Source organism: Neolamprologus brichardi, chromosome 15, assembly GCF_056152115.1.
Source record: "Neolamprologus brichardi isolate AB-2024 chromosome 15, ASM5615211v1, whole genome shotgun sequence".
Taxonomy (NCBI): Eukaryota; Metazoa; Chordata; class Actinopteri; order Cichliformes; family Cichlidae; genus Neolamprologus; species Neolamprologus brichardi.
In genome coordinates this window covers 10,559,759-10,580,792 of record NC_142118.1, presented here as the reverse complement: position 1 = coordinate 10,580,792, position 21,034 = coordinate 10,559,759, and the positions used below count along the sequence as shown (strand labels likewise).

Genomic DNA, 21,034 nt, shown 5'->3' with positions numbered 1-21,034 from the left:
TTGACGTTTTTATTATTATTACTACTATTATTAGAGGGAAATCAGTTAAATTGAGCCATTTTGGGGGAAACTGTTTGGTAAACCGCCAAAAAAGCACTGAGTGAGACTGAAGTGTGTTTTTGCCGGTAATATAGATTGTTTTCAACATGTAAATGTTGACTTCATTTAATAAATAATAATTATTCAGGCCCTATAGCTTTTGAAATATCAGCTGCTGCACATTTTTGAGATGAGCAACGTTCAGGTAAGGTGGGCCATTTAAATTGTAAAGGAAACCACTTATTTCTGATAAAACAATTCAACAATAAATCAATCAGCTTTAATTTGAACTCATTTTAACAAACATAACACATTCACGTGTTGATTTAATAATTCATGAATAACAACTTTGGCAGTTTGGGAGTTCGCCTTGTAATCGGAAGGTTGCCGGATCAAGCCCCAGCTTGGACAGTCTCGGTCATTGTGTCCTTGGGCAAGACACTTCACCCGTTGCCTACTGGTGGTGGTCAGAGGGCCCGGTGGCATCAGTGTCCGGTAGCCTCGCCTCTGTCAGTGGGCCCCAGGGTGGCTGTGGCTAAAATGTAGCTTGCCATCACCAGTGTGTGAATGTGTGTGTGAATGGCTGGATGACTGGTTGTGTAAAGCGCTTTGGGGTCCTTAGGGACTAGTAAAGCGCTATACAAATACAGGCCATTTACCATTTTACTAAAAAACAACTAGAATTAATTCATTATTAGAACATTTTCATAACAACTGTATGTTCTATTTTCAAAAAGACAAATTCTTAGAGACTTTACAGAAGAATCCACCATCAGCACACATACCGTTTTCTTCTCCACAAGTCTCATGGACTCAGGCGCTGCATTTCCCACAGCTACTCCACTCCTCAGTGGCCTCTGGGTCACTTTTGTCTCAATAGACTGCGTTGCATGCTTTGAAGGGCATTTCATTCTTCTTTGTGCCTTTGCTTCTTCGGGTCTTTTCTTTCTTTTTAGATTTCAGTGCCTTGGTGGAAATGTAGTCTACATGTTCATCGCTTGTGAGGACAAATGATAGAGGCTTAGCTCTCTTTCTGACAGTCCTGTCATTTTGGCAGGGAACACAGATCACTGAATGTAACACAAGTTGAGCTATGAACAGGTTAAAGACCATCTCTTTCTCAGGAACACATTCAAAGTTGACTGTTATTTCTTCAGATTCTACCGCCTCGGCATCCAAGAATGTTAAGATTAGGGGCACCTCGGATACCACTGCAGGGTGATGAATGGGGCTGAGGGATTCTAGGGTCGGCTGGGCAGTGGCTAGTGGTGTCTGAGTTTTGCCTGGTGGTGCTTGTGGTGTCTGGGGTTTGCTGAAAGGGGAAGGGGAAGTAAGTGGAAGGGGTCTCTCAGTTGTTTTACTGGGAGCAAGAGCACTTTCTTGGAGGATGTGTTTGTTTAAGGGGAACATTCCTGTCCCTCTGAACCCTGCCTGTGCATTTTCAACAGTGGCAGCCTTTCTGCATGCTGGGCAGAAAACTGAGAAAAACTCAGACTTTAATAGCTTTTGTCCTGCCTGTCAGATTAGTAGCAAGATTGGTCTGGCGTCATCCTGAGGTAATGACTGAACAAACAACTGACCCCATGCCAAGAAGAGATCAGCATTTATCCAGCTATTAACTAAGACCCGAACAGTAACATTCTCAGGGCAATGTTGGAGCCACTCACATCGTAGTCGTTTCCCTTTGAAGATAATCACGGTTTAACTGAAAACACCTTCCGCATTGAAGGCTGTTAAGCAAGAAAGTGGTAGTTTCACCTTTCTCACCCGCACAGACCTCCACACATGGTTGCCCAACCACTCCAAGCACCTTGGTTGAGGAGAACTGGTCTTGGAGACCAGACTCATCGCAGTGCCATACATGGGAAGGTAGGCCCTCAAGGCCGAGAGTGCAGAGCAGGTTTCCCATCCTTTTCTTCTGTCTCTCTTCTTTTCCCCTCCTTGCCTTTTATTTCCCTCCCTTCCTCTTCATGTCTTCTCCTGTAAGCTTCTTCCTGTCCCTCTTCTCTCCTCGATGTTCTTTTCTGTTTGCCACAGTCTACTCTGGGAAAATCAGAATTTCATGTTACTTGATATATATACTACTATCACTGCTACATGGCATCATGGCTAGTTCATCCCTTCCTCTCTCTCTCTCGCTCTCTCTCTCTGTGTGTGTGTGTGTGTGCATTTAAGTGTGCATTACTCACAATGCATACTACATCAAGGCTAAAGCACCCAAAAACTTTGGATCTGCACAATTAGAAAGGAGATGTTAAAATGTATCTAGTATATGATTTGACATGTATTGATATATTTATTGTTTTTTGATAAAAGGAACCATCAAATTTCAATTTTGAAGGAGGCTCATTTCAGCTGAAAAGGGTGACTCAACTCACAATTCATTAAAGTAAATTAAGCCGCCCATAAAAAAATGCATTTTTATTTTTTAAAAGTTAGCTAAACAAAGAAAATGCTTGCTATCTGGTGGAAACGATCACAATATGAAGTATTAGCCCGTTTTTTTAATCAATGTATATCTTCTTTCCTTTTTTTTAAATCAACCTTATCATTTTCAAGAAAGATTTGTCAACCAGAACACTCACCCATCAGTTCTTTTCACCAAGCTGGATGTGAAGCATTTCCCCACCCACTACAGCAACTATAGATTGCTCTATATATAGAGCAATCAAATCAATTGTTTTGTTTTGTTAAAGTACAGTTCTGCTAACAAGTTGAAAATTCTTTACGGCCATTGGCCGTAAAAAATTAAAGAGCTAGGAGACTTAAACCTTAAACGGCTCATTTTACCTGATGCCCCAATTTACCTGATGACACCCTATTTGTGCTGAGTACGCAGTACGAAAAAGTGTAACAAAGACAATCAATCAGATTTAAAACAAAATAAAATTAAAATGAATGAAAAACAATCTTAGACCGAAAAAATATGTGATTTTGAGTATTTTAATGTTTCACATGTCATTATGTACCCATGGATTCTTTTACCATCCTTTCTTCCTTTGGTAAGTCAACACTTCAGGTTGTAGCTCGAAATGTCGAATTCGGTAACTAAAAATCATGACGTTTCAACTTATTTTTTCCAGTCTTTTTTTTTTTTTTTTTTGGCCTAGCAATCTTATTCTTTTCAGTTTCTTATCTCTTCAGTTTTTATTATATTTTACTACGACGACTGTTTTCTACAGTCATTGGTAGAAACTAATCGTCCTGTGACGTCAAACGGCTGCGACTTAACGTGTCACTTCCGCAGTGTGCTGGTGTTTACACACAGGAGAATTAATATTTTTAGAAGATGACGGTCAATAAAGCAGACAATATTAGCAGTATCCCCATCGACGGATTCAGCAATTTAAGAATAACGTCGTTATGGACTTTCTTCATGTCGGTAAGCTCAATTTTGTTTCCCCGATTCCAGCGGAGACTAGCAAACTACGCTTCAGCTATTACAGCTAACAGGAGTCCCTATCAGTTTAATTCAAGTTTGGCAGCTCCATTAACGGTTGTGTATGTGTGTCTCTGTCTTGGTATGCAGGTGCAGTGGTCCGAGCCCTGGCTTATCGGTCTGCTGGTGTTTCATGCTGTGTGCTTGTTCCTGACTTTGCTTACCTGCAAGTATTACAGAGCTCAGATCTGCCACTTCCTGCTCGTAGGTACGTGTCACAAAAACAAACTACACTGTTCAAAAAGAAAGAAAGAAGGAAACTTGATAATCACGTTAAAAGTCTGTACTGACATACGCTCTGTAATTTATTAAAAACAACTTTAGACAAGCGTCCATTATGCCATTATTGATCCATCCTTATCGATTTTTTTTTTTTACCCAGTTCTATATATACGCAGCTGTCTTATTATCTTAAATCCCAAACAAGCTTACTGCCTATTGTTCGCTGTAGCATCAGTCTCTCAATTAACATTAACAATGGGAAAATAGAGAATATTTGTATGGCATTCATTCCCGTTTAGGCTTTCTTAGGCAAGTAAAATGTGCCTTTGATTTTATTATAATTTGGTGTCAGTAAAAGATGAGCTGCTTGGCCGAGAAATGTATGGCGTAAGATCAGATAAGTGGATCTCATGTTGTGTAGAAAGATGTCTCAGAATGTTGCTGGTGTTTCCACTCCCTCCCTGAAATAATCATGTTAATCATGCAATAATCGATGCAGACATTAAAGCTAGCTGTTACTGTCAAATTAAGCAAGTCTTTGGACCGCTTCTCACCTCCCAAATCTCTCCCATGGCTCCCTTTTTATGGCAACACCAAATGTGCTTGTATGATGTTACTGATTTGCAGTCAGTTTGCATTTCCAGCACCTGCAAGCAATGATAAAGGAGTTGATAAACTCAGTGTCGTATGATTCTGATCCTTTGGAAAAATTGGAACCAGCTCTCAAGTTCTCCGTTTCTCAATTTTTATTCCTAGTAAGTGGGAACTAAAACAATCCACTATTTGAGAGCTGAATTCTGAATCACACCAAAGTTAAAATTGAAATTAAAGGTTGATGCAACTTCCTTCATAATGTGCCTAAGTGGTGTCTATCCCTCCATGTGCTTCTGTGCATCCCTGACCATGTCTGGGCATGCTCCTGATGAGATTGGGGACTGTGCCTTTGGCTCCTGGACAATCTGTAGCATTATCTTACAGTAAATACACCAATTTGTAACATCCAAGAGGTTCTCAGTTGTATTGTCTGGGAAACATGAAGGCCATTGAAAGGCATCATCACACAGGAGAGCAATGACCCCATCCTGTATGTGGTACGGCTCATATCATCGGCTGATATTTACATTGATTTTTATACATGTGTTTTCTGTTAATTGTTACTATTGACCTGCCATTAACTCATAAACCTAACTACCTGAATTACTGCTCAATTATCGATGACATCAAGCACGATTTAAAACCACACATTTACATGGTCACTAAAAGAGGGAAGGGTATGACTTTCAATGGTTTGCTACAGGTCAGACACTTTAACCCGCACGTTAATATCAATAATGGGTGCTTTTAATTCTAAGCATTGAAAATAAGATGTTAGGCTTGGTTCTTTGTATCTACCATACAAATGTGCGGATAAAATAGAATAGAGTAGGATAAACCTTTATTATCCCATGGATGAGACATTTCAGTGTTACAGAGATCTTACAGCAAGGGAAAATAAAATATAAAAGGAAGACACAAGGTGTTCCTATATACATAAGCAACCGAAGTTCGTATATACAGGTAACAATGTACAGAATATGTAGAGAAAAATTGTATGGAGATGTGTATAAAAAGTACAGGGATATGTATCAAAATATCCCCGTGTCACAGATACCCCTACAGCGTGCCAGATAAGAAAATAAAAACTTGAGATTTCTTAAAACTTAAATTCACTGGTGACCGTTTAATGCGCATATCAACATGCAAACATTGCGTTATATTTACATATGTAAGAATGGTTTACTAACCAGTCTCAATGAGACAGTATGTATATGAAAATACACAGGAAAAGAAATTGTACTTTTTATTTGCAGTAAATATTTAAATCCATGACTATATAGATGTTACAGATCTTGGTAGCTTAGATATTCTTTTATAGTTTCAGCAAAGGTGAACCAGTTGCCCCGGAGGAGTTCAAGTGACAACATTATACACAGCTATACCTACGTTACACTCTACATCAGATGTGTTATACATCAGATAGAATCGGCCCACCAAATACTAAAATCTGGCTTACTGCACAGCTTTGGAAAATTGGTTTTACAGCTTTTCCTACTGATAATGACCTCCACTGTGGCCATTCATACTACACCAAAGTAGTATGAATGTAACAGATAAACAGTGAAATTACAATAAGTTCCTGTTTTTTTTTAACTATCTCAATTCAATTCAAATCTACGGAGCCCCTCTGATGACATGGCCCAAAAAAAAATAAATTGTGGCCACGAAATACTATTTCAAGGGCACGAAATAGGTATAACGTACGCACGAAATGCTAATTTGTGGGCACGAATGGGGTATAACGTGGCAACGAATTACGCATTTGTGGCAACGAAATAGATAACGTGTGCACATCATATTGATACAATTCCTGGACAGCTGCGTAGAGACAAGCATAAGAGTAGGCTAAACCTATACACCATGCACAGAGACAGTATGATTGAGTTTTATTTTAGGCTGGCAATGCAAGGAACCATTATTACGGAGAGACATTTAAACAGGACATTGAGAGCCCAGTTACTTTACAGACGTAAGTACGACCTGGACGCCGGGATAGATTTTATTGTCAGCCAACTGCAAGGGCCTGGGAAGGATCACGGTTATCGGTCAAGTATTTCGTGCCCACAAATTAGCATTTCGTGCGCACGTTATACCTATTTCGTGTCCTCGAAATAGTATTTTGTGGCCACAATTTATTTATTTTTTGGACCATGTCATCAGAGGGGCTCCGTACAAATCACAGTCAGCACAATGAGCTAACAGAACTCTTTCTGTTATTTTACACATTTATTTATTACAGTTTAAGCCCAAAGCAGCATTTCTTTCTCAAGTAGAAAAACTGAAATGCCTTACTAAAATTGCACTTTTCTTTTATATTAAATTATCTCCAAACTTCTTTACACTGACAGAAAGAGGTGTTTCACTGGTCTGCCCCACTTACGACCAAAATGGGGTGTATTTGGCCCACAATTCGAAATGAATTTGACATCCCTGATGTATATGGCATGATGATGATGATAGTATTAGTAACTGTTAAATGCTCTTTATATAGACTGACCTGGATTCATTACAAAATATACTCATTAGCAGTAGTGCTAATATGTTAAGTAAAGCTTTAAGCACACAAAAACCTACCAGTGTGTTGCTGAAACACTCTGAGAAGTGTAATTTTTTTCCATGTCAACCTAAAACACGTGAAAGCACCAAAGTCAGAAGAAGACCTCACAATAGGGAAAATGGGACCATTTGATGCAGAGTAAGAATCCCTGCTGCGCACAAAACCAGCCAAGCAATGATGCAATCAGGAACCAGACTTTCCAACATTTCCAGTGTTTGTTATCTTAACTATCACCGTCTGCAAATGCCTCTCAAAACTATGTCTGAAAAATGACATTTTTTGAACACTTTCTCATGGATAAACTGCAAAAACAAACCCTAACCCCTGATTTTTGACGTTGAAATCTCAGAAAACATATTTACTGGCTCATAGTGATGATGTAAAATAGTTACAGTTAAAAAGCGTAATGCTTCTTAACATTAAGCCTAATTAATACTGATAAATCTCAAAGCTACCGGTTAACTTAATCGTTATTAGTAAATCTGCTATACCTTTTACATGTTTTTTCAGAAGTTTTTAAATGTAAATGACTTGATGTTTACATGTAGTACATGTGTAACCTGTGGCTGATATCCCCTCTCTTTACAGTTGGCCTGGTTTATAGTGCTGAATATCTAAACGAGCTGGCTGCCAGAAACTGGAGGTAACACCATTGATCACCCATATTTTCTTTTACTACTGTTGCGCTAAATATTACAGGCGATATGTCAAAGCCAAGAAAATGTTCTTAAGCTTCACTGTTTCTTGCAGGTCCTTTTCAAACTTCCAGTACTTTGATTCCAAGGGCATGTTCATATCTTTGGTTTTCTCGATTCCTCTTCTTCTTAATGCTGTCATCATCGTGGTATGTTTGGCATTTGTTCTCGGCATATATGATTTTTTTTTTTTAAAAGAAAAAAAATCAAACCCTCCCTCTACAATATACTTTGACAGATGGTGTGGGTGTACAGGACCTTTTCCACTATGACTGAGCTGAAGACCCTTCAACTGAAGAGAAAGGCCCGCAGAGAGAAGAGAGAGAAGAATGACTGATCCGTCTCCGCATGTCCATAAATGGGCTTCATTTGGAGGAATTTGGACACTCGGATTTGCTAATCCCAAATTTTGGAAATGGAAAGTCAGTTCCATCTTATGACTTAAAAAGGATTTTTTCATTGATGTCGGTTAATTTGAGGAATGGGTGTCTTTTTTGTTTTTTGGCTGTGACTGTTAAAAACCTGTGTACACTATGACATTTCTGAAGACCAAGGACACTTAGTGTTTTGTATTTAACGTGTGAAAGCATGTTAAAATGCACCCCCTCCCCTCAAAAAGACTGTCGTTTTAATTGTCCAGGTGTCTGTTACCCTAAATGTTCATTTTGCTCATTTTTTGATTCTCAATATATCAGCCATTTTAAAGACTAGTTGCATGAAACTTGGCCAGGGTGTGTTTTTTAGGATTATTTTTAAATTTCAATGATCCCCTCTATGGTGTGGTGTGTAGCAGTGGTTCTTAAACTTTTCACAATGAGTACCACCTCATAAAATAAATGGCTCTTGAGGTACCACCCTTATGGCCGACTTTAAAGTACAGTAGTATAGGCCACATACAGTTTACACAGACAATTTTATTTCTTATATAAATGCTATTTATTTTAACTGTCATAAACAGGATGTGACAAGTGATAATAATAACAACTGTACTACATTAAAACATTCACAGCAGGTGGGATATCAAATCTTTAACTAATGACCTGATGAAACCTGCTTCCGGGTCCAAACTACCCTGCATTTATTAAGGCTGTTGTGTTTTTAACATGTTGTAACGCTTTGTATCTTGTTCTATTTAATCTGAACAAGCCCCTAAATAATTCAATGATCACTGTCGGCCTGTCACGGTTTTCATCATCACTATTCATTTTAAAGCTCAGTTTTTAAAACCTTACGATGTAACTACAACCCAGCCCATGCAGCGGTATATTAATGACTAACCTTATATTGCAGTTGTTCTCCTGACTGAAGTTTGGTCTGTTTAGCATCCTGCCATGCGATTACATGGAAAATACACCGCTCTCAAGGCGCTGCTGCTGCGGTGCTACTCCCTTTACGGCCTGGGTGATGGTACCGCTCTCGAGCTCATGGAGAGCACACTCCTTGCTAGGAACAGATGAGAGCGGATTTCTCTTCACTCACGTCTTTCTCCGACATGCCGGTGCAAGCTGGTCTCGCCAACTCCCTGCTGCTAGCAGCGAAGGGTTACCACTCACCCGCAGAAGAAGCAGATTGAATTCTCCTGACTACCAGGAGCTTCAGCATTCAGACAATAGTTCCCGACTCACCAGCAGCATCTCCCACGCCCCCACCAATTCTCCCAGGGGCCTCATCGATGGTGGCTAGGATCGGGGCACCGTGGAAAAGGGCTGTGTTTTTATCATCAGTGTGACTCGTGTCGTCTTTGCATACCTCCACAATGGTATATCATTTAACCTTAAGAAAGAAATTGGAATATTAATGCATTTCCCACCAGAAGAGCCCAAGCACCACAAGTGGTACGTGTACCACAGTTTGAGAAAGACTGGTGTATAGAAAAGGATATTGGCTTAAATGCCAACACTGTTTGCTCTCGTACCTTTTTTGTGCCCATTGAATTCTGTTATAATCATATATTTCAAACATACTGTAATCCTGACATGTTATAATGCTTTTCCCTTGAATACCTAATGGATCTAAGGCTCTGGCTTCACAATGAAGGAAAAATAGGTTTAGGATGAAATGAGCACTCTCATCACCAGATGTAGGCAAAACTCCAATGTGCAATAATTAATTAATTAATTACATGTGTCGTAAATATTTATGTAATTAACTATTTCCGATTTTAATTAATTATTGCCACATTTAATTAATTATTTAATTGTGTATTTAATTAATTCATTATGGCAGTCCTGGAGTTCCATAGAGCTAACCCTTTCACTTCTTTGATTTTTTTTCCTCGTACTTTTTTTTTTTTTTTTTTGCCTTTTTGTCAAGTCTGTCTTTGTCTATGCCGTGTTCGCCTTCGTTTTGTACATAACTGTTTTGTGGGCAAATACATTTAGGGATTAAAACCGCAGAATTAACGATTACCGGTGCTGGAAATGCTAGCGCTTGATGCAGTGTTTTGATTTTGTTGCTACTCGTACCCACAATGCAATGCGCGAAAGTCACGTGGTCAATCTCCGTTGTTCTTCTTGTACAAGCGGTTGGAGAGAGAAAAAAGGACACCGATAGCGATTTTCCTTACTGAGGATTTTGCAACACTGGTCATTTCTGCACGATGAAGCCCACATCGAATTCAGACGAGGATGTTGCTGCAGTCTTGCAGTCTTCCGAAAGCGAAAAAGATGGCACTAGCGATGAAGAAGGGGAGGAATATCTGCCAGGTAATGAGGAGTCTTGCAGCTCGTCTGAGGAGGAGGAGGAAGAGGCAAAAATGGAGCTTGACAGTCAGTGGAGATCGAAAAATGGGGAAATCCTGTGGTGTCCCACACACGAAGAGACCCTGCCATTTTTTCCTTCTTCCATTTTAACCCCAGGACCAACCCATTACGCAATTGCTAGGATCAGCAGCCCCGTGAGTGCTTTTGATCTTCTTTTTGCGGAGGACCTTATGCAGCTAATCCGGCATTTTACCAACCTGCAGGGGAAGAGATCGGTAAAAGATTGGAAAGACGTAGGAGAGGAGGAGCTGCGGGCTTACATGGGCCTGCTGCTCCTGGCTGGCCTTTACAGGTCTCAACATGAAGCTACAAATACCCTGTGGGATGGGATGACGGGACGTGTTCTTTTTCCTGCTACAATGTCAAGTAAAAGATTCCAGCAAATTAATCGGGCCCTAAGATTTGACGATCGTCTTTCCCGTTCAGGTGGCAGGGAGAATAAATTGGGTCCTATAAAGGATTTATGGAGCAAGTGGAGTAGCCGCCTGCCCAAATTTTTTAATCCAGGGAGGGAAATATGTGTGGATGAACAGCTGGTCCCTTTTAAGGGCCGCTGTTCATTCAAACAATATATGCCCCTCAAACCTGCAAAATATGGGCTAAAAATCTGGGCCCTATGCGATGTGGAGACCGCCTATGCCTGGAGGCTGCAGTTGTACACAGGGAGGTCTGAATCAGAAAAGAGGGAGGTTAGTCAAGGAATGCAGGTGGTGCTTGAATTGACAGACGGGCTGAAGGGCCACACAGTAACAACGGACAATTTTTTTACATCATTTCCTCTTGCAGAGGAATTGAGGAAAAGGAAGATGGCCCTGGTGGGCACTCTGAGGATTAACAAACCTGAGCTGCCCCCACAGCTGCTGAACATTCGACACAGAGAGGTAATGTCCTCTGTCTTTGCTTTTAGTCGCAACACTGCTTTGGTATCCTATGTGCCAAAGAAATCAAAAAATGTTCTCCTGTTGAGCACAAAGCACCGTGAGCCACAAGTCGAGAACTCTGGCAAGAAAAAGCCCCAGATCATCCTGGACTATAACAAGTGCAAAGGGGCTGTGGATCATCTAGATCAGGTAAGCACAATTATACATCAGTTATTTGCCAAATTATTTACTGTTACTCGTTGTTATAACTGTGAGAGTCCCATCAGTTATCTGATAACATAAATGTGATGATGATAGTTTGGATAGTTACAGTGGGGGTTGTATAAATATATTCATGTCATCTGATCATTTCTCTTTATTTTGCAGGTTTGTGGCACCTACTCCTGCCGTCGGATGACACGTAGGTGGCCCATGTGTCTGCTGTATCACATGCTTGATGTAAGCTGCTACAACGCTTTAGTCCTCTTCACTGCTGTGGACACAAAGTGGAACGGAGGAAAGCGATATATCCGGCGTCTGTTCATAGACCAGGTTGGCAGAGCCCTTATCACCCCGACCATGATGAATAGAAGCCGTCTGCCTAGAACACCGTTTGCAATCAGCCTGGTCTTACAAGCCCAAGGCAAAGAGCAGCAGCAGCAGCAGCAGCAGAAGAAGAAGAAGCAGGAGAAAGAGGAAGAGCAGGAGGAAGAGGAGGAAGAGCAGCAGGAGGAGGAGGAGATGGAGTCACCTTCCAAAAAGCGGAAGCAGTGCGCATCGTGCAAACAGCGCAGAAGGATCTCAACCAACTGCAGCAAATGTGGTTCCCCTGTCTGCAAAATCCATTTGAAAACACTTTGTGGTTCATGTTATAAAAAGTAAATTACATCTTTGTTCAGTTTGTTGTTGAGTTTGTTCAGCTCAGTTCAGTTTGTTTTTGCAAAAAAGTGTCATTGATCCAAAAATAATAATGCATCTAAATCAATGTTGTTATCAATTACTGACCTATTACTGTAATTACCTCATCCCAAATATTTTGTTTTGCAACCAATTTTTGGAAAATATTGCAGATTATGTTTTTTTCCAATAAAAAAACAGGGGCCTTTATGACAATAATGGTATAGAAATATACAAATATTAATAAAAAATAATAATAAAAAACATTATACCTATGGTTAGGTCTAAGGTTGCTGAAAAGATTTGATGTTAATAAAGTGGGGGGGGGAATTTATATATGACATTGTTATAACACATTTGTGAACGGGATCATGTGGGGTCCCGAGGGCAAAAGTTATCTTTTTTTTTTAAACTCTCATTGCTCCAAAAAATAATAATGCATCCAAAGCAATGTTGTTGTCAATTATTGACCTATTCGAGGCTGCAATTACTTCATGCCAAATATTCTATTTTGCAACTAATTTTTTGAAAAATATTGCAGATTATGGGGTTTTCCAGTTAAAAAACAGGGGTCTTTATGACAATAAGGGCATAGAAATATACAAATATTAATAAAAAAAAATATGAAAAACTGTATACCTATGGTTAGGTCTGAAGTTGCTAAAAAGATTTGATGTGAAAAAACGAATTCATTTATGATATTGCTATATCACCTGTTGCCTTGGGACCTTTCGGGGTCCCGAGGTTAAACTGTCTTTTAAAATTTTAAAGGTACTACAAGGGTTAAATTTAAGTCAACACTTAATAAATTCCGTGTTCCTGCAGCTTTGTATCCCCAGATTGGTTAAACTTATCTGACATGTCAGTAGCTGTGGGAGGTTGGAGGGTCTCTGAAGTCCTATGAATTGTCAGTAGGGCCTCAGAGGGTGGAAACTCTGTGCAGGATGTGTAATCAGATGGGCCAGTCCCCCAGTGCACAACAGGTTTCTTGCAAGCGTCAACTCCCCACAACTGTTGATCGTGCCAGGACTCTGCAGGACTTCAAAAAGCTCTGAGCACTGGCTCTTTTTCCTCAAGGGATGGGAAAGGCATAAATAGATGTGAATAATATTCACATTGTAGTTTCCTCTCTTTGCAAACAAAGTAACTGTACAAAGTTTTATTGTTTATTATTCCCACCTAGGAGCAAATGTAGCCCCCATTGCCACGAAGGAAGCTCAGGTTGAATCTTCAGCATTTGATGTGCCTGTATTGATGGATAAAAGTCAAATAGATTTAACATGTTTGCTGTTTTGTAGCATGAAAAATACAAAATTGTAGAAAAGGCAGAAACAACTAAAAAGTTTATGTGCGGGTTGGTGGTTTCAGTAAGTCTCTGGGAACGACGGTGCACCACTAGAAGGCAGTATTAGCTAAAATGACATGAGATGTGCAGCTGTCCATACTTGAGAGAATCATTCCTCTGTCCACACTACATTTTTATTCTTTTTTTTTTATCTCTGCAAAGATTTGACAGGGTGTTTATCTTGGCTACAATGTTGTTTTAAATTTTATTTATTTCACTCATTTGTTTTTCCGGGCGGATGAATCTTAATATATGTATTGGCGTGCTTTGCCTACATTCATCTGTCAGCATCTATTACATTTTGGCAGTGAGCAGTTGAATCCATGGAAGTTATCTAAAAAGATGGGAAGGAAGAGGAATGGTGGTGTTGCACTGATAAAAGGTGGTGTTGTGAGTGTGTGGGTGTGCACACGTGAATCGAGATTGATCAAGACTCCGTCCCTTGTGCTGAAGGCTCCTCCAGGACAGCTGGTGAAACATTACAAGTTTCTCTGTGAAAGCAGGTGTTAAGCTCACGTATGTATCGCCTGTGAGACTGCTTATCACAAGGCTGTGTTACTACATTTTGAGGTACACCGCAACTGATGCAACCATCTCATCTTATCCAGACATGAGTCACATACAACTGATTAATGATTAAGTACCCTCCCTAGTTTCAGAAGGCCCTTTTCTTCTGCAGCAGAAGGCTAGAGTGAATGCTTTCCCCTGTTTAAATCTGGCTTCAGTTGGTGCAAATTTTGATGCCAAATTCACCAGTTCGTGAATCTCACATATGGCTGCTTTCTTTTTGTCGTGTAGAACCGTATATTGCACAACATGCAGTCAGCTGCAGTCCTGCGAGTAATAACACTTTGGATAAAAGAAGAAACATGCATTAGAAGGAGATCTGAGGAGATTGTGCAGTGCACTGTAGGTCATGCAAGTTATTGGACGTCGATGCTGATGAAGTGCATGGTTCATATCGGTTTTGATGAATGACTTGTATTCTCAGTGGGTAATTAATCATGAAAATCTATGATTAAAGACAAGGAATACACACAAAAATCCCTGATTTCTATTGCAGATGAACATCGTGCCTTTGTCAAAGATGCCTGCTAGCCAAAGACACATTGACCCTTGATTGTACATTGTACCCTGATGGATGTAAATTAAGACAAACAACTGGTACAATGTCTACCAAATGTAATGAGCCGTTTATAAGGAAAATGTTGAATATAGTAAGTTAAAAACAGTATAGACGCTTTAATAAACAGTTTGGGATTACTGCCGGGAAAATGACATATCAAAGATGAATCATGTATATGAATTATGGCATGTGGGCTGATGCTGAAGCTCGCGCGGGATTTGAGGAATCAAAACTTTATGGCGAGAGCGTTGAAACATGAGTTATTCTAAATAGACCGATCAGCCACAACATTAAAACTGCTGACAGGTGACGTGAATATCACTGATCCCCTTGTTACTATGCAAAGTTCTGCTAGGAAAACTTGAGTCCTGCATTTATGTGAATGTACTGTGCTGTGCAAAAATCTTAAGCAACCCCTCTTTTCATTATGTTTTGTCTGGAAAATGGCAAATAAATGCAACAACTTATTGTTGCAACTTATAAGTGAACAACTTATAAGTGAATAAATAGCATATATGGCGAAAATAAAGCCTGAAGATACTAATGAGGTTGCAATTTATTGACCACCTTTATTTTGAAATGTCCTTAGTCTTCAGAAATGGTTCTCCAGGCTATTTGAAGGACTTTCTAAAGTCGTCTTTGGATGTTTGCCACCTTATATGTTGTTCTCAGTCAAGATGATCAGTCAGTATATTATTATTATTATTATTATTATTATTATTATTATTATTATTATTATTATTATTATTATTATTATTATTATTATTATTATTATAATTTGATCCATTTTGACAAGATCTCTAACACAACTGCAGTGCAGCCACAAACAATAACAGAGTCTGTGCTGTGTTTTACAGATGGCTGATGGCTCTTACTTTTGTACCTCTCTTCTGACGTCCTCCATACATTGAATGATGATTTGAATTTAAAAAAAATGGATTTATATGTTCAGTACATTTCTTGTGTAACTTTTCATTCTTTTACTTCCTTAAGTTTGGTTTCTTGACAGCCACCGTTCCACCAAGACCCTTTATGATGAGGCTTCAATAAACAGTAGATGATCAACTGAAGGGCCAGATGCATTTTTCAGATCCTGTGTCAGAGTTTTGCCGGATTTCTTCCTGTTTCTTAAGGATGTATCTTTTAGATTTCGATTGTTTTGTACTTTTGTTTTGGGGTTGTTGTTGTTTTTAAAGTTGGTTCTTTGCTAATTTGTCTGCTAGACACAACACTGGTGTCCCTTGAGTTGATGCTCGAGTGGTTGATATGTCACTGTTAAATGAATTAACAAATAAAACATTCATCTGAAAATGGTCAAGTATAACAATGGACTGAAAATGAGTGAAAAACCAGCCAATGTCCAAAGCAAAACTTTGGACATTGAGAACTATTGCTCAGGACCAATGGAAAAGTTTCTTCTTCAAATTCTGGCTCCTCAGAGGCAAAATATAATGTACTCTGTTGTTTACTATCCAACTAAACAATGTTGCAGAACAAGTTTGCCACACATAGCAACAGCATTCCCTGATGGCAGTGGACTTACCCAGCAGGAACGTGGGTTCTTCTACATTGCAGCAACTCTTCGAACATAATGATCAGTGAAAAGTGTTCAACCCTACTGCAAGTTTCCCAGATCCCAATCCACTGCACAGAAGCCATTGTCTCAGAGTCTCACTGTTGACAGAACAATTCAGTGAAACAACGCCTCCATAACCTCCTTTTCAATATAAATGAATGGGCGGTCCTGACACTTTTCAGCAGCTTCTTTTGTCATGGACAACATGACGGCATGTTTTGAGAGACTGATTACTGCTTCAAAAATAGCTCAACAAGATGTGCTTGAGACATGTGAGAGTCAAGGGTTAGTTTACATTTTTGGGGAGAGGTTCCCGAGGCAGAAAGTTGCACCCGATGCCTCTGAACAAAATTTTTATGTCCCTCTAAAAGCAAAGAGAATACACTGCACACTGCACAATCATACTGAGTTTTTTCAAGTGTACTGAATGCCTTTAAAACTAAGTATACAAAATTATACATTTTCTTTCATTTTTTTTTATTCCTTTGTTTGTATTTTGCAGTATGCAAAGTTTTCCTTGGTAAACACTCTTTGGGTTTTTTGTAAAATGCGTGGCATGATAGGGAGTCAAATTCCCGACCTGAATTGTTATTTCAGTCTTTCACCAGCACGGATAAGATCCACCTATTTGTAAGAGAAGTCTCTGAGTGAAGCTTCCCTGTCAGGGTTGATTTTAAACCTGTAAAGAAAACTACAGACTCAAAGACGTGACCTACAGCAGGTTTCATTTATTTTATGTTTTTGATTACGGAGCCAGCTGGCAGCAGACACAGAAATACTTTTTTTTATTATATCATAAAAAATGGCAATAAACAGATGTTCTGTAGCACAAAATGGTTGCTTAAAGTTTATATCTGGAGAACATAAAGGAAATGATCTCAAATGATGCCAGAGCTTTCTGTCGTCTGTCACGGTGTTCTCTCTCCTTCTTTCTATACAGTTTATGTTGGCCCCAGCTGCACTTCTCAACATCTGCAGTTGAATAACCTACTGGGTAAGATGTTTGGCACGCACTACGTTGTTACTACAGTGTTTTGCTCATTAGGGCCAGTTCCAACCACTTTTACATAAACCTTGCAAGTTCATCAATGTATATTCCTCAACTGCAGCTGGACATAAATATAGATTAAGAGCCAGAGCCATGGCAGGGGGGGGCGTGGGATGAAAAGGGTGGACACTGCCAGCACGGGGGCCAACAGAAACGCAAAGCAGGAGATGAAGCATCGCTGAATATGTTTCCAAACCAACTTCATTCTAAGCCAAAGACTAGAAAATATGGTGAAGCATATCTTCCTTTTGGCTTCACCTGCACAAGTGCCAAGGTAGGTCTCCCTGCAGAATTGGTTTTCCCTTTGTCGGGAGCAGCGCTGGGCTGTTTGAATCACGGACAAACAGTATCCCACATTTGTGATTTTTAGTTCACGAACACTTCTTGTAATGACTAACTACTCCTGACATTTTGGAGATATACATACTATACTATACTTTTTACAGTAAAGTTACAGTGGGATACAAATAATATCAGGCTGATCCTGAGAGGCAGGTACTCTAGGGGAGCTGGGCAGCGCAGGTATCTGCTTCTCTGTGCAAGGAGGAACGGGATGAGCACTGCCACTGCCTGACCTCCAGCAGTCTACCGGTTATGAATGACTAGTTGCACCCTGCGCTTTACACAGATGAGGGCAGGTTCACCCTGAGTACATGTGAGAGATGTAAAAGGGTCTGGAGAGGCTGTGTCAAACATTATGCTGCTTGTGACATCCTTCAGAATCACTGGTTTGATGGTGGGTCAATCATGGTTTGGGGAGGCATATCCATGGAAGGACACACAGACCTCTGCAGGCTAGGCAATTGCACCCTGACTGCGATTAGGTATTGGGACGAAACCCTTGGACTCATCATTAGATCCTACATCCTCCTGGCCTCATGTGGTGAGAGTGAGCAGGCAGTTCTTGAAAGATGAAGGAATTAATACCATTTACTAGTTCCAGGGCTCAACTACAAACTCAAACTCTTTTGAGCAGTGTATGATGCTGCATGGTTTGAATTACTCACTATGAAAAAGTCCTGATCCAAAACTTAATGTCCACACCGAATTTTGACTCAGCCCAAGAGGCACTCTTTTCTGAAATAGTCAAATATGTGGTGTCTGGGACACTGTGAGCCCATGGGGTGTACTTACATCGTGAGTTTATGAAATCTGACTTTAAAGAAGTCCCGCACATGACTAGTGCTAAAAAACTCTTGGGACCGGAAACAGGATTGATACATTATTGCTTAACAAGCGGATAGAGACTTTCTATGACCCAATTCTCAGCCCAGATCAAAACCATATGGTAAAGGCATGAAATATGAAAGGTATGTAAAGGTTAAAGACACACAAGACAGTAAAGTCAGAATGCTTAACAGTGTACACGTGTTATGTAAAGTGACCATAATGAGCCATAGTTTGTTTTTGCCCCGTTAAAATGAGCTATTTAATCTTTAAACATTTGAGTTATTCAGTTATTATTACAATAACTGTTTATAAGGTGGTTCAGATTTGGTCATGTGATTTTATAAACAGACATACTAGGCATTATATTGATCCTATATGTAAGGAGAAGCTGACAAACACATTAATGAACTATTATTTTGAAATATGTTAAACACATATCTCAGTAGTAGTACTATAAACTCTGAAAATTAGGTTTGGGCCTTTATCAACGAGTACTGGGAGCAGCGTACTCTGACCTGATGGTGGTGTCCTGCAACAGCAACATCTTTGCTGGTTGAGTCACGCTGTGACTCGGCATGCTCTGTAATGCAATAACGAGAGGAGAGAGTGTGATAGATGACTCACTCCGGGTGTTCTTATGAATATCTCAGTGTGATATACATGATTATATAGACATATTCTATTAAACCTTTCCAAGGTATGGGTGATGTCTAAAGCCTGCCACTCTATAATAGAAATTTAAATAAAATACCCAGTTATTACTAGAGGACATACTTTTATTTTGACAGAATTTAAAAATCAATATGACATTTACAGCATTTCGATTACATTAATCCTGTCTCCAGGATTAATACTAAAAGCCACCGGGGGCTTGAAATTAGTGACTCACTCTCAGGATTCAGTGAGTCATCAAACCGCCTGTATCACTTACTGCAATTTATGGCCCGCATAGAGGATGATCACCTTCTTTCATTATGGTTTGATTTTAGCGTAGCTAGTAAAAACAAAGTCATGATTAGCAATGTAATCTGCATAGCAGAAAAGATTGTACATTTTGATTGTCTTACCCTCACAGTCCTCAGATTTGAGTGACTTTTAAATACTCTAATCAATAAAATCGGTAGCATCTGGACTGTAAGCACAGTAATAGCCACAATCAGTTAAGCACAAAGACACACTGTTGCATTGGTTTGATATTGCATTGAGAGAGATAAGGAAAAATAAATCATATGAGCATGCCAAATGCAGGAAGCTTTCTAAAAGTTCTAGTCTGTGTTTGTGAGAAAGTTTAAAATCTATCAAGATCACTTAATAAAATTCAAGAAATCTTACACTGCCACTTTATACATCAAATGTTTCTCAAAACAGATGTGAGCACATGGAAACAAAATCCAGATCACCAGATACTGTTTGACTTATGTTTAAGGTGAGATCTGCAAATATTTCTCAAAACAGATGTATGCACTTGGATGAAATATCCACATAACAGATATGGTTGGATTTATGTTTCAGGTGAAATCTTTACCGACATCATCGTTCTCCCAACGGTCCCACCTCGCGTTATTCATGGTGAACAGTTTTCATACCCCTAGCATTTTTTCATACCTCTGCAACTGGCTCCTCTCGGTTACAGATATCCGATTGCATTGTGGGAAGCCACAGATGATATTGGGGTTCTTGTCAAAACTCTTACGTCATTAAGACGGTAAACACACACAGAGACACTGAAATGCTAAGGAGCAATGTCGTCATACAGAAAGCCAAACTCCAGTTATTGGCATTAGTGTTACAGACAAGTACACCCACTGGCCACTTCATTAGGTACACCTGTTCAACTGCTTCTTAATCCCCATATCTAATCAATCACATGGCAACATGTCCATTTAGGCATGTACACATGATCAAGGTGACCTGCTGAAATCAGAATGGGAAAGAAAGGATGTTGGTACCACATGGGCAAACTGCTGATCTACTGGGATTTTCCAGACAAACATCTCTAGAGTTAACAAAGGACATTCCCAAAAAGAAAACAGATCCAGTGAACAGCAGCTGTGTGGACACAAATGCCTTGTTGATGTCAGATTCAGAGGTGAATGGCCAGACTTTTTTGAGCTGATAGGAAGGTATAAGGAACTCAAATAACCAACACATCGAACCTTGAAGAAGATGGGCTACAGCAGCAGAAGGCTACACTGGATTCCACTCTTGGCACACTGGTACCAGTTGAGCATTGCCTACCTGAGAGCTTTTTGCTGACCATGTCCATCTCTTCATGGCTGCTTACAGCAGGTAAAAACACCTCAAGAAAGCTCAGATCATCTCAAACTGGTTTCCCGATCATGACATTAAGTTCACTGTAGTCAGATGCTCCCTACAGTCACCAGATCACAAGTCTGCAACCATGTGATGCTATCATGTCAATTTGGAAGAAAATTGACATGACAGGAATGTTTCCAGCACCCTATTGAATCTGTGCCATGAGTAACTGAGGCAATTCTGAAGATAAAAGGGGGTCCAACCCAATACTACCAAGGTTTGCCTAATAAAGTGTCCGCTGTCCATACTGTATCATCAGTGAGAAAAATTTGGCAAGAAGGCTTATCAAGTCAGTGTTCTTGGTTATGTAACAAGGTGTTAGGTGGTGCAATTTAGAACCACATTAAGCAAAAGTTAATGCTTAAGCAAAAGAGTCTTATTTATT

At 39.7% G+C, this 21,034-nt stretch overlaps 1 protein-coding gene across 1 annotated transcript; it reads left to right on the top strand.

Annotated features, from left to right (window-relative positions):
- The first annotated feature begins 3,245 nt into the window (after positions 1–3,245).
- Positions 3,246–8,814, top strand: tmem18 (transmembrane protein 18). Its single transcript, XM_006797060.3, has 5 exons — positions 3,246–3,421; positions 3,569–3,686; positions 7,443–7,497; positions 7,605–7,698; positions 7,788–8,814. Exons 1-5 carry the CDS (start codon positions 3,329–3,331, stop codon positions 7,884–7,886), a joined length of 459 nt encoding a protein of 152 aa, XP_006797123.1. The 5' UTR covers positions 3,246–3,328; the 3' UTR covers positions 7,887–8,814.
- The last annotated feature ends 12,220 nt before the right edge of the window (positions 8,815–21,034 follow it).